The sequence below is a fragment of the Coregonus lavaretus genome, assembly GCF_964263955.1.
Source record: "Coregonus lavaretus genome assembly, contig: HAP1_SCAFFOLD_568, whole genome shotgun sequence".
NCBI classification, from domain to species: Eukaryota; Metazoa; Chordata; class Actinopteri; order Salmoniformes; family Salmonidae; genus Coregonus; species Coregonus lavaretus.
Window position 1 is genome coordinate 253,526 of NW_028157357.1, and position 18,352 is coordinate 271,877.

The following is an 18,352-nucleotide window of genomic DNA, read 5'->3' on the forward strand; positions in this document are numbered from 1 at the left end:
TAAATTGGGCAATTGAAGGCATCTAGGGCTTATGTTAATAGCCCTTTCAGACGTTGAATGCAATATTAAATCGGCAAGTGACTTGATGCCTACTGTGCCAAAGTCATTTAGTGTTGTTAAACGGGAGTGACGTATAACGGTAATATTGTCAAAATTCCACTTTTAGCAACTATCAGAATTGGTTAAACAAAAAGGTTATGCATGGAAACATATTAGACAATAATTATGAGTTGATTTTACTCCTGGCTCAGAGTTAGTCTGAGCAGTGTCTCAACATCACCCTAAAACCTACTCTGAGCTGGGAGGTTTTTCAGTCTTAAAACAGGTTTTAACCCGATTCCTAGGACCTTTTCTGAGATGCTTTGTGGATAAGGCCCTGGACAGATAGACTCACAGTGTCACGCCCTGGCTCTGGGGACTCTTAAATGTTGAGCCAGGGTGTGGAGTTTCTATGTATTATTTTCTATGTTAGTTCTAGATCGTGTGGATCTATGTTGGCCAGGGTGGTTCCCAATCAGAGGCAGCTGTATCTCGTTGTCTCTGATTGGGGACCATACTTAGGCAGCCTGTTTGGCACTAGTCGGTGTGGGATCTTGTTCCGTAAAGGTTTGTTTTGTGTAACCTAGGACTTCACGTATCGTTCGTTTGTTGTTTTGTGTTCGTGTGTTAAGTACAAATAAAATGTACGCTTATCACGCTGCGCCTTGGTTCCACTAATCATTTAACGAGCGTGACACACAGGATCTCACCTCTTTAAATTAGGGGAATTCCAACAATTTTTAAAGGGACAATCTGCAGTTGAAACAACAAGAAAGCGGTCACCCCGTTTTTGGGCAAACAATTTAGGGATGGGGTTGGAGAACTGTGACTACTCTCACATTCATGGATGGGGCTATGAATGCCAGGACTGGCCATCCATGAGATCAAAAATAAAAAATTTAACCATGTTATGAGGCTATACAGTGTTTGTTTAAAAACATTGGAGTAAAACAAGCTTCTATGTTGGGATCTGATGGGGTACGACAGTTGAACTAAGATCATGAGGCATTTACAAGTTACATTCTTCAAGAGTCAATGGCTATAGATCATTAATTTAAAAGTAAAATAATGCATGTAGCAATCACAGATTGCCTCTTTAACCTCACATTCATTACCTCCAGCACCATACCGGTGTCTACATGTGAAAGCTTCTGTTCTTCACTTACCTGGCATCTTTTCCAAAGTTAATGGGACTGTACATGGACCGATCACTCTTCATGGACAGACACGGTGACCACACCCTCTCCTGTTTACCACTGTGGAAAGGAGGATTTAAATGAAGATGTACAAAGACACAGAATTATACAAGTACAATCTGAATGAATAACTGAAGTATATTTCTCAGTCAGTCAGTTATAGAAAACGTACAGTATAACCAAAATGATAACTGTACAGTAACATTATTTTCTATTATAAAACGCAAGAGCACAACTTACTAAACTCAATCAAGAATACAATTAAACAGATAGACTAGTAGCTTTAAACACACACAAAGCTGAGATCTCTATTCTCTAATGTAATAGGTGGATCCATGGATTACACCCCTGTATATACACTACCAGTCAAAAGTTTGCACACCTACTCATTCAAGGGTTATTCTTTATTTTTACTATTTTCTACATTGTAGAATAATAGTGAAGACATCAAAACTATGAAATAACACATATGGAATCATGTAGTAACCAAAAAAGTGTTAAACAAATCAAAATATATTTTATATTTGAGATTCTTCAAATAGCCACCCTTTTGCCTTGATGACAGCTTTGCAGACTCTTGGCATTCTCTCAACCAGCTTCACCTGGAATGCTTTTCTAACAGTCTTGAAGGAGTTCCCACATATGCTGAGCACTTGTTGGCTACTTTTCCTTCACTCTGCGGTCCGACTCATCCCAAACCATCTCAATTGGGTTGAGGTCAGGGGATTGTGGAGGCCAGGTCATCTGATGCAGCACTCCATCACTCTCCTTCTTGGTAAAATAGTCCTTACACAGCCTGGAGGTGTGTTGGATCATTGTCCTGTTGAAAAACAAATGATAGTCCCACTAAACCCAAACCAGATGGGATGGCGTATCGCTGCAGAATGCTGTGGTAGCCATGCTGGTTAAGTGTGCCTTGAATTCTAAATAAATCACAGACAGTATCACCAGCAAAGCACCCCGAAAACATAACACCTCCTCCTCCATGCTTTACGGTGGGAAATACACATGCGGAGATCATCCGTTCACCAACACCGCGTCTCACAAAGACACAGCGATTGGAACCAAAAATCTCCAATTTGGACTCCAGACCAAAGGACACATTTCCACTGGTCTAATGTCCATTGCTCGTGTTTCTTGGCCCAAGCAGGTCTCTTCTTCTTATTGGTGTCCATTAAGTAGTAGTTTCTTTGCAGCAATTTGACCATAGGGCCCAGTGTAGCTCAGTTGGTAGAGCATGGCGTTTGCAACGCCAGGGTTGTGGGTTCGATTCCCACGGGGGGCCAGTATGAAAAATGTATGCACTCACTAACTGTATGTCGCTCTGGATAAGAGTGTCTGCTAAATGACTAAAATGTAAAAGAAGGCCTGATTCACACAGTCCCTTCTGAACAGTTGATGTTGAGATGTGTCTGTTACTTGAACTCTGTGAAACATTTATTTGGGCTGCAATTTCTGAGACTGGTAACTCTAATGAACTTATCCTCTGCAGCAGAGGTAACTCTGGGTCTTCCATTCCTGTGGTGGTCCTCATGAGAGCCAGTTTCATCATAGCGCTTGATGGGTTTTGCGACTGCACTTGAAGAAACATTCAAAGTTCTTTAAATGTTCCGTATTGACTGACCTATATGTCTTAAAGTAATGATGGACTGTCGTTTCTCTTTGCTTATTTGAGCTGTACTTGTCATAATATGGACTTTTACCAAATAGGGCTCTCTTCTGTATACCCCCCCTACAGATTGGCTCGAGCGCATTAAGGAAAGAAATTCCACAAATTAACTTTTAAAAAGGCACACCTGTTAATTGAAATGCATTCCAGGTGACTACCTCATGAAGCTGGTTGAGAGAATGCCAAGAGTGTGCAAAGCTGTCATCAAAGCAAAGGGTTACTACATGATTCCATATGTGTTATTTCATAGTTTTGATGTCTTCACTATTATTCTACAATGTAGAAAATAGTAAAAATAAAGGAAAACCCTTGAATGAGTAGGAGTGTCCAAACTTTTGACTGGTACTGTACCTGAGATCAAATTTACAAATGGAGATTTGTAAATGTGATAGGTGGAGCCATGGAGTGGTCACTGTACATACCTGAGATCTCCATTTGTAAATGTGATAGGTCGATCCATGGAGTGGTCACTTCTCAAGGAGAGTTGGCTTGGGGTAGGAGATACTGCTCCCAAAGGCCTTTCAGACACAGAGAATAGTGTTCAGGTAAATATTAGAATCCTTCTAGTCAATAACTTTACACAGTATACCCAGTAGGACATATATTAGGTCTGTAGACCAACTGAATAACAGAGATGATAGGTCTGTAGACCAACTAAATAACAGTTTGTGAGATAGGTCTGTAGACCAACTAAATAACAGTTAGTGAGATGATAGGTCTGTAGACCAACTAAACAACAGTTAGAGATGATAGGTCTGTAGACCAACTAAATAACAGTTAGTGAGATGATAGGTCTGTAGACCAACTAAATAACAGTTAGTGAGATGATAGGTCTGTAGACCAACTAAATAACAGTTAGTGAGATGATAGGTCTGTAGACCAACTAAATAACAGTTAGAGATGATAGGTCTGTAGACCAACTAAATAACAGTTAGTGAGATGATAGGTCTGTAGACCAACTAAATAACAGTTAGTGAGATGATAGGTCTGTAGACCAACTAAATAACAGTTAGTGAGATGATAGGTCTGTAGACCAACTAAATAACAGTTAGTGAGATGATAGGTCTGTAGACCAACTAAATAACAGTTAGTGAGATGATAGGTCTGTGGACCAACTAAATAACAGTTAGTGAGATGATAGGTCTGTAGACCAACTAAATAACAGTTAGTGAGATGATAGGTCTGTAGACCAACTAAATAACAGTTAGTGAGATGATAGGTCTGTAGATCAACTAAATAACAGTTAGTGAGATGAAACAATGTGGCTAAATCATGACCTGGTTTCAAGGTATTCTAACCTTTAATTGCCTAAAATGAGCTATTCAAAACTGAATTCAATGACAATAGTGTCTATATGTTACCATGCGTTGGAGAGATTTTTGCAACTTCTGCACAAAACCGATTCGAGGATCAGGAGAGGTCTTCAGCTCCTGATCTTTTTTTACAGTGTTGATTTAGCATATGGGCTCATTAACCTACTTCAAAAAGTAATATAAGCCTGTTACAGTCCATATCGCTAGTAATATAGGACTATTCCAGTCCATATCGCTAGTAATATAGGACTATTCCAGTACATATCACTAGTAATATAGGACTATTACAGTACATATCACTAGTAATATAGGACTATTACAGTACATATCACTAGTGATATAGGACTATTACAGTACATATCACTGGTAATATAGGACTATTACAGTACATATCACTAGTGATATAGGACTATTACAGTCCATATCACAAGTAATATAGGACTATTACAGTCCATATCGCTAGTGATATAGGACTATTACAGTCCATATCGCTAGTGATATAGGACTATTACAGTCCATATCAGTAGTGATATAGGACTATTACAGTCCATATCACTGTAATATGGGACTATTACAGTCCATATCACTAGTAATATAGGACTATTACAGTCCATATCACTAGTAATATAGGACTATTACAGTCCATATCACTAGTAATATAGGACTAATACAGTCAATATCACTAGTAAAATAGGACTATTGCAGTCCATATCACTAGTAATATAGGACTATTACAGTCCATATCACTAGTAATATAGGACTAATACAGTACATATCACTAGTAATATAGGACTATTACAGTACATATCGCTAGTAATATAGGACTATTACAGTCCATATCACTAGTAATATAGGACTACTACAGTACATATCGCTAGTGATATAGGACTATTACAGTGCATATCACTAGTAATATAGGACTATTACAGTCCATATCACTAGTAATATAGGACTATTACAGTCCATATCACTAGTAATATAGGCCTATTACAGTCCATATCACTAGTAATATAGGCCTATTACAGTCCATATCATTAGTGATATAGAACTATTACAGTCCATATCACTAGTAATATAGGACTATTACAGTCCATATCACTAGTAATATAGGACTAATACAGTACATATCACTAGTAATATAGGACTATTACAGTACATATCACTAGTAATATAGGACTAATACAGTCAATATCACTAGTAAAATAGGACTATTGCAGTCCATATCACTAGTAATATAGGACTATTACAGTCCATATCACTAGTAATATAGGACTAATACAGTACATATCACTAGTAATATAGGACTATTACAGTACATATCACTAGTAATATAGGACTATTACAGTCCATATCACTAGTAATATAGGACTACTACAGTACATATCGCTAGTGATATAGGACTATTACAGTGCATATCACTAGTAATATAGGACTATTACAGTCCATATCACTAGTAATATAGGACTATTACAGTCCATATCACTAGTAATATAGGCCTATTACAGTCCATATCACTAGTAATATAGGCCTATTACAGTCCATATCATTAGTGATATAGAACTATTACAGTCCATATCACTAGTAATATAGGACTATTACAGTCCATATCACTAGTAATATAGGACTAATACAGTACATATCACTAGTAATATAGGACTATTACAGTACATATCTATAGTACCATAGGACTATCACAGTCCATATCACTAGTAATATAGGATTATTACAGTCCATATCACTAGTAATATAGGACTATCACAGTCCATATCACTAGTAATATAGGATTATTACAGTCCACACCGCGTGGCTGCTGCCTCTCTAACCTGGTGGTCCCTGCACGCACCCCACACCTGGAGTTCCAGGTCTCAGGCAGCCTCTGGAACTGCCGTTCTGCTGCCAACAAAGCTGACTTCATCCCAGCCTATGCTAATCTCCAGTCCCTTGACTTCCTGCCGCTGACGGAAACATGGATTACCACTGAAAACACTGCTACTCCTACTGCTCTCTCCTCGTCTGACCATGTGTTCTCGCATACCCCGAGAGCATCTGGTCAGAGGGGTGATGGCACAGGAATCCTCATCTCTCCCAAGTGGACATTCTCAATTTTTCCCCTAACCCATCTGTCTATCTCCTCATTTGAATTCCATGCTGTCACAGTCACTAGCCCATTTAAGCTTAATATCCTTGTCATCTATCGCCCTCCAGGTTCCCTTGGAGAGTTCATCAAATAGCTTGACGCCTTGATAAGTTCCTTTCCTGAGGATGGCTCACCCCTCACAGTTTTGGGGGATTTCAACCTCCCTATGTCCACATTTGACTCATTTCTCTCTGCCTCCTTCTTTCCACTCCTCTCCTCTTTTGACCTCACCCTCTCACCGTCCCCCCCTACTCACAAGGCAGGCAATACGCTTGACCTCATCTTTACTAGATGCTGCTCTTCTACTAATCTCACTGCAACTCCCCTCCATGTCTCCGACCACTACTTTGTTTCCTTTTCTCTCTCGCTCTCCTCCCATTCTACTCACTCTGCCCCTACACAGATGGTAATGCGCCGCCGCAACCTTCGCTCTCTCTCTCCCACTACTCTCTCCTCTTCCATCCTATCATCTCTTCCCTCTGCTCAATCCTTCTCCCTCCAATCTCCTGATTCTGCCTCCTCAACCCTCCTCTCCTCCCTTTCTGCATCCTTTGACTCTCTGTGTCCCCTATCCTCCCGGCCGGCTCGGTCCTCCCCTCCAGCTCCGTGGCTTGATGACTCATTGCGAGCTCACAGAACAGAGCTCCGGGCAGCGGAGCGGAAATGGAAGAAAACTAAACTCCCTGCCGACCTGGCATCTTTTCACTCCCTCCTCTCTACATTTTCTTCATGTGTTTCTGCTGCTAAGGCCACTTTCTACCACTCTAAATTCCAAGCATCTGCCTCTAACCCTAGGAAGCTATTTGCCACATTTTCCTCACTGCTGAATCCTCCCCCCCCCCCCTCTCTCTCTGTGGATGACTTCGTCAACCACTTTGAAAAGAAGGTTGACGACATCCGATCCTCGTTTGTTAAGTCTAATGACACTGCTGGTCCTACTCACACTGCCCTACCCTATGCTTTGACTTCTTTCTCCCCTCTCTCTCCAGATAAAATCCTGCGACTTGTGACTGCAGGCCGCCCAACAACCTGCCCGCTTGACCCCATCCCCTCCTCTCTTCTCCAGACCATCTCCGGTGACCTTCTCCCCTACCTTACCTCGCTGATCAACTCATCCTTGACCGCTGGCCATGTCCCTTCCGTCTTCAAGAGAGCGAGAGTTGCTCCCCTTCTCAAAAAACCAACACTCGATCCCACTGATGTCAACAACTACAGACCAGTATCCCTTCTTTCTTTTCTTTCCAAAACTATTGAGCGTGCCGTCTTTAGCCAACTCTCTTGCTATCTCTCTCAGAATGACCTTCTTGATCCAAACCAGTCAGGTTTCAGGACTGGTCATTCAACTGAGACTGCTCTTCTCTGTGTCACGGAGGCTCTCCGCACTGCTAAAGCTAACTCTCTCTCCTCTGCTCTTGTCCTTCTAGACCTGTCTGCTGCCTTTGATACTGTGAACCATCAGATCCTCCTCTCCACCCTCTCCGAGCTGGGCATCTCCGGCGCGGCTCACTCCTGGATTGCGTCCTACCTGACCGGTCGCTCCTACCAAGTGGCGTGGCGAGAAGCTGTCTCCGCACCACGTGCTCTCACCACTGGTGTCCCCCAGGGCTCAGTTCTAGGCCCTCTCCTCTTCTCCCTATACACCAAGTCACTTGGCTCTGTCATATCCTCACATGGCCTCTCCTATCATTGCTACGCTGACGATACACAACTAATCTTCTCCTTTCCCCCTTCTGATAACCAGGTGGCGAATCGAATCTCTGCATGTCTGGCAGACATATCAGTATGGATGACGGATCACCACCTACAGCTGAACCCTGGCAAGACGGAGCTGCTCTTCCTCCCGGGGAAGGACTGCCCGTTCCATGATCTCGCCATCACGGTTGACAACTCCGTTGTGTCCTCCTCCCAGAGTGCGAAGAGCCTTGGCGTGACCCTGGACAACACCCTGTTGTTCTCCGCTAACATCAAGGCGGTGACCCGCTCCTGCAGGTTCATGCTCTACAACATTCGGAGAGTACGACCCTGCCTTACACAGGAAGCGGCACAGGTCCTAATCCAGGCACTTGTCATCTCCCGTCTGGACTACTGCAACTCGCTGTTGGCTGGCCTCCCTGCCTGTGCCATTAAACCCCTACAACTCATCCAGAATGCCGCAGCCCGTCTGGTGTTCAACCTTCCCAAGTTTTCTCACGTCACCCCCCTCCTCCACACACTCCACTGGCTTCCAGTTGAAGCTTGCATCCGCTACAAGACCATGGTGCTTGCCTATGGAGCAGTGAGGGGAACGGCACCTCTGTACCTTCGGGCTTTGATCAGTCCCTACACCCAAACGAGGGCATTGCGTTCATCCACCTCTGGCCTGCTGGCTCCCCTTCCTCTGCGGAAGCATAGTTCCCACTCAGCCCAGTCAAAACTGTTCGCTGCTCTGGCACCCCAATGTTGGAACAAGCTCCCTCACGACGCCAGGACAGCGGAGTCACTCACCACCTTCCGGAGACATTTGAAACCCCACCTCTTTAAGGAATACCTGGGATAGGATAAAGTAATCCTTCTACCTCCCCCCCAAAAAATTATAAAGTGGTTATCCCACTGCCTATAGGGTGAATGCACCAATTTGTGAGTCGCTCTGTTTAAGAGCGTCTGCTAAATGACGTAAATGTGCCCTTGAGCAAGGCACTTAACCCTAATTGCTCCTGTAAGTCGCTCTGGATAAGAGCGTCTGCTAAATGACTAAAATGTAATGTAAATGTAATATAGGACTATTACAGTCCATATCACTAGTAATATAGGACTATTACAGTCATATCACTGGTAATATAGGCCTATTACAGTCCATATCACTAGTAATATAGGACTATTACAGTCCATATCAATAGTAATATAGGACTATTACAGTCCATATCACTAGTAATATAGGCCTATTACAGTACATATCACTAGTAATATAGGCCTATTACAGTACATATCACTAGTAATATAGGCCTATTACAGTCATATCACTGGTAATATAGGCCTATTACAGTCAATATCACTAGTAATATAGGACTATTACAGTACATATCACTAGTAATATAGGCCTATTACAGTACATATCACTAGTAATATAGGCCTATTACAGTACATATCACTAGTAATATAGGCCTATTACAGTACATATCACTAGTAATATAGGCCTATTACAGTCCATATCACTAGTAATATAGGACTATTACAGTCCATATCACTAGTAATATAGGACTATTACAGTCCATATCATTAGTTATATAGGACTATTACAGTCCATATCACTAGTAATATAGGACTACTACGGTACATATCACTAGTAATATAGGCCTATTACAGTCCATATCTCTAGTAATATAGGACTATTACAGTCCATATCACTAGTAATATAGGACTATCACAGTCCATATCACTAGTAATATAGGACTATCACAGTCCATATCACTAGCAATATAGGACTATTACAGTATATATCACTAGTAATATAGGACTATTACAGTCCATATCGTTAGTGATATAGGACTATTACAGTCCATATCGTTAGTGATATAGGACTATTACAGTCCATATCGCTAGTAATATAGGACTATTACAGTCCATATCGCTAGTAATATAGGACTATTACAGTCTATATCGCTAGTAATATAGGACTATTACAGTCCATATCACTAGTAATATAGGACTATTACAGTCCATATCACTAGTAATATAGGCCTATTACAGTCCATATCACTAGTAATATAGGCCTATTACAGTCCATATCACTAGTAATATAGGACTATTACATCCATATCACTAGTAATATAGGACTATTACAGAACATATCACTAGTAATATAGGACTATTACATCCATATCGCTAGCAATATAGGACTATTACAGTCCATATCACTAGTAATATAGGACTATTACAGTCCATATAACTAGTAATATAGGCCTATTACAGTCCATATCACTAGTAATATAGGACTATTACATCCATATCACTAGTAATATAGGACTATTACAGAACATATCACTATTAATATAGGACTATTACAGTCCATATAACTAGTAATATAGGACTATCACAGTACATATCACTAGTAATATAGGACTATTACAGTCCATATCACTAGTAATATAGGACTATTACAGTCCATATAACTAGTAATATAGGCCTATTACAGAACATATCACTAGTAATATAGGACTATTACAGTCCATATAACTAGTAATATAGGACTATCACAGTACATATCACTAGTCATATAGGACTATTACAGTCCATATCACTAGTAATATAGGACTATTACAGTCCATATCACTAGTAATATAGGACTATTACAGTCCATATCGCTAGTAATATAGGACTATTACAGTCCATATCGCTAGTAATGTAGGACTATTACAGTCCATATCGGTGGTGATATAGGTCTATTACAGTACATATCACTAGTCATATAGGACTATTACAGTCCATATCACTAGTAATATAGGACTATTACAGTCCATATCACTAGTCATATAGGCCTATTACAGTCCATATCACTAGTAATATAGGACTATTACAGTCTATATCACTAGTAATATAGGACTATTACAGTCCATATCACTAGTAATATAGGCCTATTACAGTCCATATCACTAGTAATATAGGCCTATTACAGTCCATATCACTAGTAATATAGGACTATTACATCCATATCACTAGTAATATAGGACTATTACAGAACATATCACTAGTAATATAGGACTATTACAGTCCATATAACTAGTAATATATGACTATCACAGTACATATCACTAGTCATATAGGACTATTACAGTCCATATCACTAGTAATATAGGACTATTACAGTCCATATCACTAGTAATATAGGCCTATTACAGTCCATATCACTAGTAATATAGGACTATTACATCCATATCACTAGTAATATAGGCCTATTACAGAATATATCACTAGTAATATAGGACTATTACAGTCCATATAACTAATAATATAGGACTATTAGAGTACATATCACTAGTCATATAGGACTATTACAGTCCATATCACTAGTAATATAGGACTATTACAGTCCATATCACTAGTAATATAGGACTATTACAGTCCATATCGCTAGTAATATAGGACTATTACAGTCCATATCGCTAGTAATGTAGGACTATTACAGTCCATATCGGTGGTGATATAGGACTATTACAGTCCATATCACTGGTAATATAGGCCTATTACAGTCCATATCACTAGTAATATAGGACTATTAAAGTCCATATCACTAGTCATATAGGACTATTACATCCATATCACTAGTAATATAGGCCTATTACAGAAAATATCACTAGTAATATAGGACTATTACAGTCCATATAACTAGTAATATAGGACTATCACAGTACATATCACTAGTCATATAGGACTATTACAGTCCATATCACTAGTAATATAGGACTATTACAGTCCATATCGCTAGTAATGTAGGACTATTACAGTCCATATCGGTGGTGATATAGGACTATTACAGTCCATATCACTGGTAATATAGGCCTATTACAGTCCATATCACTAGTAATATAGGACTATTACAGTCCATATCACTAGTAATATAGGACTATTACAGTCCATATCACTAGTCATATAGGCCTATTACAGTCCATATCACTAGTAATATAGGACTATTACAGTCTATATCACTAGTAATATAGGACTATTACAGTCCATATCACTAGTAATATAGGCCTATTACAGTCCATATCACTAGTAATATAGGCCTATTACAGTCCATATCACTAGTAATATAGGACTATTACATCCATATCACTAGTAATATAGGACTATTACAGAACATATCACTAGTAATATAGGACTATTACAGTCCATATAACTAGTAATATATGACTATCACAGTACATATCACTAGTCATATAGGACTATTACAGTCCATATCACTAGTAATATAGGACTATTACAGTCCATATCACTAGTAATATAGGCCTATTACAGTCCATATCACTAGTAATATAGGACTATTACAGTCCATATCACTAGTAATATAGGACTATTACAGTCCATATCACTAGTAATATAGGCCTATTACAGTCCATATCACTAGTAATATAGGCCTATTACAGTCCATATCACTAGTAATATAGGACTATTACATCCATATCACTAGTAATATAGGACTATTACAGAACATATCACTAGTAATATAGGACTATTACATCCATATCGCTAGCAATATAGGACTATTACAGTCCATATCACTAGTAATATAGGACTATTACAGTCCATATAACTAGTAATATAGGCCTATTACAGTCCATATCACTAGTAATATAGGACTATTACATCCATATCACTAGTAATATAGGACTATTACAGAACATATCACTATTAATATAGGACTATTACAGTCCATATAACTAGTAATATAGGACTATCACAGTACATATCACTAGTAATATAGGACTATTACAGTCCATATCACTAGTAATATAGGACTATTACAGTCCATATAACTAGTAATATAGGCCTATTACAGAACATATCACTAGTAATATAGGACTATTACAGTCCATATAACTAGTAATATAGGACTATCACAGTACATATCACTAGTCATATAGGACTATTACAGTCCATATCACTAGTAATATAGGACTATTACAGTCCATATCACTAGTAATATAGGACTATTACAGTCCATATCGCTAGTAATATAGGACTATTACAGTCCATATCGCTAGTAATGTAGGACTATTACAGTCCATATCGGTGGTGATATAGGTCTATTACAGTACATATCACTAGTCATATAGGACTATTACAGTCCATATCACTAGTAATATAGGACTATTACAGTCCATATCACTAGTAATATAGGACTATTACAGTCCATATCACCAGTAATATAGGACTATTACAGTCCATATCGCTAGTAATATAGGACTATTACAGTCCATATCGCTAGTAATGTAGGACTATTACAGTCCATATCGGTGGTGATATAGGACTATTACAGTCCATATCACTGGTAATATAGGCCTATTACAGTCCATATCACTAGTAATATAGGACTATTAAAGTCCATATCACTAGTCATATAGGACTATTACATCCATATCACTAGTAATATAGGCCTATTACAGAAAATATCACTAGTAATATAGGACTATTACAGTCCATATAACTAGTAATATAGGACTATCACAGTACATATCACTAGTCATATAGGACTATTACAGTCCATATCACTAGTAATATAGGACTATTACAGTCCATATCGCTAGTAATGTAGGACTATTACAGTCCATATCGGTGGTGATATAGGACTATTACAGTCCATATCACTGGTAATATAGGCCTATTACAGTCCATATCACTAGTAATATAGGACTATTACAGTCCATATCACTAGTCATATAGGCCTATTACAGTCCATATCACTAGTAATATAGGACTATTACAGTCTATATCATTAGTAATATAGGACTATTACAGAACATATCACTAGTAATATAGGACTATTACAGTCCATATAACTAGTAATATAGGACTATCACAGTACATATCACTAGTCATGTAGGACTATTACAGTCCATATCACTAGTAATATAGGACTATTACAGTCCATATCACTAGTAATATAGGCCTATTACAGTCCATATCACTAGTAATATAGGACTATTACATCCATATCACTAGTAATATAGGCCTATTACAGAACATATCACTAGTAATATAGGACTATTACAGTCCATATAACTAGTAATATAGGACTATCACAGTCCATATCACTAGTCATATAGGACTATTACAGTCCATATCACTAGTAATATAGGACTATTACAGTCCATATCACTAGTAATATAGGACTATTACAGTCCATATCACTAGTAATATAGGACTATTACAGTCCATATCACTAGTAATATAGGACTAATACAGTCCATATCACTAGTAATATAGGACTATTACAGTACATGTCACTAGTAATATAGGACTATTACAGTACATATCTCTACTAATATAGGACTATCACAGTCCATATCACTAGTAATATAGGACTATTACAGTCCATATCACTAGTAATATAGGACTATAACAGTACATATCACTAGTAATATAGGCCTATTACAGTCCATATCACAAGTAATATAGGCCTATTACAGTCCATATCACTAGTAATATAGGACTATTACAGTCAATATCACTAGTAATATAGGACTATTACAGTCATATCACTAGTAATATAGGACTACTACAGTCCATATCACTAGTAATATAGGACTATTACAGTCCATATCACTAGTAATATAGGACTATTACAGTCCATATAACTAGTAATATAGGACTATTACAGTACATATCACTAGTAATATAGGCCTATTACAGTCCATATCACTTGTAATATATGAGTATTACAGTATACATTGAGCTACAAAAGTATTGGGACAGTGACATTTTATTTTGTTTTGGCTCTGTACTCGAACACTTTGGATTTGAAATGATACGACAACATTGAGGTTAAAGTGCAGACTGTCTGCTTTAATTTGAGGGTATTTTTTATCCATATCGGGTGAACCGTTTAGAAATTACAGCACTTTTTGAGGAGACCTAAAGTATTGGGACTAATTCACTTACTGTATATGTTATAACAAACTCCAAACACCGTAACACACTGACAGCTAAATGGATGCAGAGGAAGTGACAAATAAAACTCGAAACGAGGGGGAATGTTTACTGGTTGCTCAGGAGGTAAAGGGGAATGTTTACTGGTTGCTCAGGAGGTAAAGGGGAATGTTTACTGGTTGCTCAGGAGGTAAAGGGGAATGTTTACTGGTTGCTCAGGAGGTAAAGGGGAAGTCAGATGTGTGGAATAAATGTGACTAGTTGTGGAAAATACTGGAGATCAAGAAACAGAAGGTAAGGAGAAGCTCTGCTGCATATTGTGTGCACCAAACAGGTGCTGTTAGATTACTATATAATTTTACATATAACTATTGAAATACAGGCCTAAGTATGTTACGGTATTAAGACTAAATAGGATGCGCTCTTAGGCCTACAGCTCCATGGTGGTTATACAAGACTGCTACACTAAGACTACTAATGATAACTGATGATCATAATAATAATAATAATAGTAATAATAACAAGATGTAGATCAATAAAAAAAAAGGTTATTATTATTATAAATATAATTTCTGACAATTTGGAACAGTTTAAAGAACATAATATAAATTAGAAGTAATACCAGAGAGAGAAAAAAAGTGTAAAGCCTTTTTACAGCCGAGCAAAGATTTTCAACAGCCTAATTTGTGAAATTGTTTACTTGACATGTCGTTGCGTGAGACTTGGTGCTCACGGAATCAGTAGGCTATTAAACAAACACTCAAACAGGCAACAGAAGCAGGATGTCTTATTTCTGTAGATGTGTATATGGATGATTTATAAAGCCAGTCACATTTAACAGTTAGGCTATTGATTATAGACCTAATTAAGTTGGTGTCCTCTCTCCTCACTTTTCTTGGACAATTAAGGCAAGGGCTGTTTTCTCGTCTCCTAACTCCACTGCTGCCTCCGCCGCATTGTTCTAAACACCAATATGCTGCTTAACTTTGCTATTATGCACATAGCAACATGGTCTAGGAAAAGGCATCAATTCAACTGCGCACTGATGTTTCAGAAACTCGTGGGAAGCGACCGCTATCCAACGTGGGAGAAAGCGCATTTGTTATAAAATAATATTTGTATTAAGTGTTGCATCATTGTTCTTACGTAATATAACCATATACAATTTCAGTAGCACGTCTTATTGATGGACTGTTCCATCCCCACGACCTCCACAATGGATTAGTCCACTCAGACAGGAGCCAATCAGACAGGTGTCCCCACGACCTCCACAATGGATCAGTCCACTCAGACAGGAGCCAATCAGACCGGTGTCCCCACGGCCTCCACAATGGATTAGTCCACTCAGACAGGCGCGAATCAGACAGGTGTCCCCACGGCCTCCACAATGGATTAGTCCACTCAGACAGGAGCCAATCAGACAGGTGTCCCCACGACCTCCACAATGGATCAGTCCACTCAGACAGGAGCCAATCAGACCGGTGTCCCCACGGCCTCCACAATGGATCAGTCCACTCAGACAGTCGCCAATCAGACAGGTGTCTTGTACACCATTCAATGTTTTTTGTTTTTTGCTACTGCTCAATTAAAATAAATCTCGGTCGACCAGCAGCCTATCGACCAAACAATGGACCAGTCGACTAAAAGGGGGTCAGTCCTAATGAAGATACCCTCCAATTAAAGCTGACAGGCTGCACTTTAACCTCATGGTCATTGTATCATTTAAAATCCAAAGTGCTGGAGTACAGAGCCAAAACAACAATAAATGTGTCACTGTCCCAAAACCTTTTGTAGCTCACTGTATATCACTAGTTACTTTCATAGTGACTTAAGTTACATCACATTATTGAATGATAGCTGAGGCCCAATGAGAAACAGTGATCTCACCTGGAGTATGGACTTGTGGTTCTGTCTCTGAAGGTGATCGGTCTATCAATGGACCTGATACTGTTCTGGGAAACAACTGTGGAGGTAGGTGATGTTCCTCCACACTGAACTCTGTTTAACAATTAAACAAAAACAATCATTTAAATTGCAAGTGAGATATTGAGTTAACAGCTTATCCTGTAAACCTAACACACTGTACACACGTACCTGGGATCTCCATTTGGTCGATCCATGGAGTGGTCACTTTTCACGGACAGACAGCTTGATGCAGGAGATACTGTCTGCAGAAGCCTTTACAAATACAGACACAGTTTGAGTGAAAATTCATATTTCTAGGAAATAATTCAAAGAAAAGAAAAGCTATCCTTAGACGGATGGACTAACGGTAAGATACAACAAACACACTAACAGACTCAGATGAACAGTAGACCAGCTAACAAACCTATACTTTAACCCATGTAGACCTACCTAGCAAACCTATTTTTATTTTATTTTATTTTATTTAACCTTTATTTAACCAGGTAAGCCAGTTGAGAACAAGTTCTCATTTACAACTGCGACCTGGCCAAGATAAAGCAAAGCAGTGCGATAAAAACAACAACACAGAGTTACATATGGGGTAAAAAAACAAAGTCAAAAAATACAACAGAAAATCTATATACAGTGTGTGCAAATGTAGCAAGTTATGGAGGTAAGGCAATAAATAGGCTATAGTGCAAAATAATTACAATTAGTATTAACACTGGAATGCTAGATGTGCAAGAGATTATGTTCAAATAGAGATACTGGGGTGCAAAAGAGCAAAATAAATAACAATATAGGGATGAGGTAGTTGGGTGGGCTAATTTCAGATAGGCTGTGTACAGGTGCAGTGATCGGTAAGGTGCTCTGACAACTGATGCTTAAAGTTAGTGAGGGAGATAAGAGTCTCCAGCTTCAGAGATTTTTGCAATTCGTTCCAGTCATTGGCAGCAGAGAACTGGAAGGAATGGCGGCCAAAGGAGGTGTTGGCTTTGGGGATGACCAGTGAGATATACCTGCTGGAGCGCAGACTACGGGTGGGTGCTGCTATGGTGACCAATGAGCTAAGATAAGGCGGGGATTTGCCTAGCAGTGATTTATATATGGCCTGGAGCCAGTGGGTTTGACGACGAACATGTAGTGAGGACCAGCCAACAAGAGCGTACAGGTCACAGTGGTGGGTAGTATATGGGGCTTTGGAGACAAAACGGATGGCACTGTGATAGACTACATCCAATTTGCTGAGTAGAGTGTTGGAGGCTATTTTGTAAATGACATCGCCGAAGTCAAGGATCGGTAGGATAGTCCGTTTTACGAGGGCATGTTTGGCAGCATGAGTGAAGGAGGCTTTGTTGCGAAATAGGAAGCCGATTCTAGATTTAACTTTTGATTGGAGATTCTTAATGTGAGTCTGGAAGGAGAGTTTACAGTCTAACCAGACACCTAGATATTTGTAGTTGTCCACATA

The 18,352-nt window shown here is 39.0% G+C and overlaps 1 protein-coding gene across 1 annotated transcript in view; it reads right to left on the reverse strand.

The window, feature by feature from the left end:
• LOC311125512 (uncharacterized protein) overlaps positions 1-18,352 on the reverse strand; it is a gene marked incomplete at its 3' end in the record, with an annotated part of 35,182 nt that overhangs the window by 15,205 nt on the left and 1,625 nt on the right. The window contains exons 2-5 of the mRNA XM_084199553.1: positions 17,071-17,154; positions 16,864-16,974; positions 3,327-3,422; positions 1,206-1,295 (exon numbers count right to left, since the gene is read on the reverse strand). Coding sequence (XP_084055679.1) covers positions 1,206-1,295; positions 3,327-3,422; positions 16,864-16,974; positions 17,071-17,154 — 381 coding nt within the window. The remainder of the gene's footprint in view (positions 1-1,205; positions 1,296-3,326; positions 3,423-16,863; positions 16,975-17,070; positions 17,155-18,352) is intronic.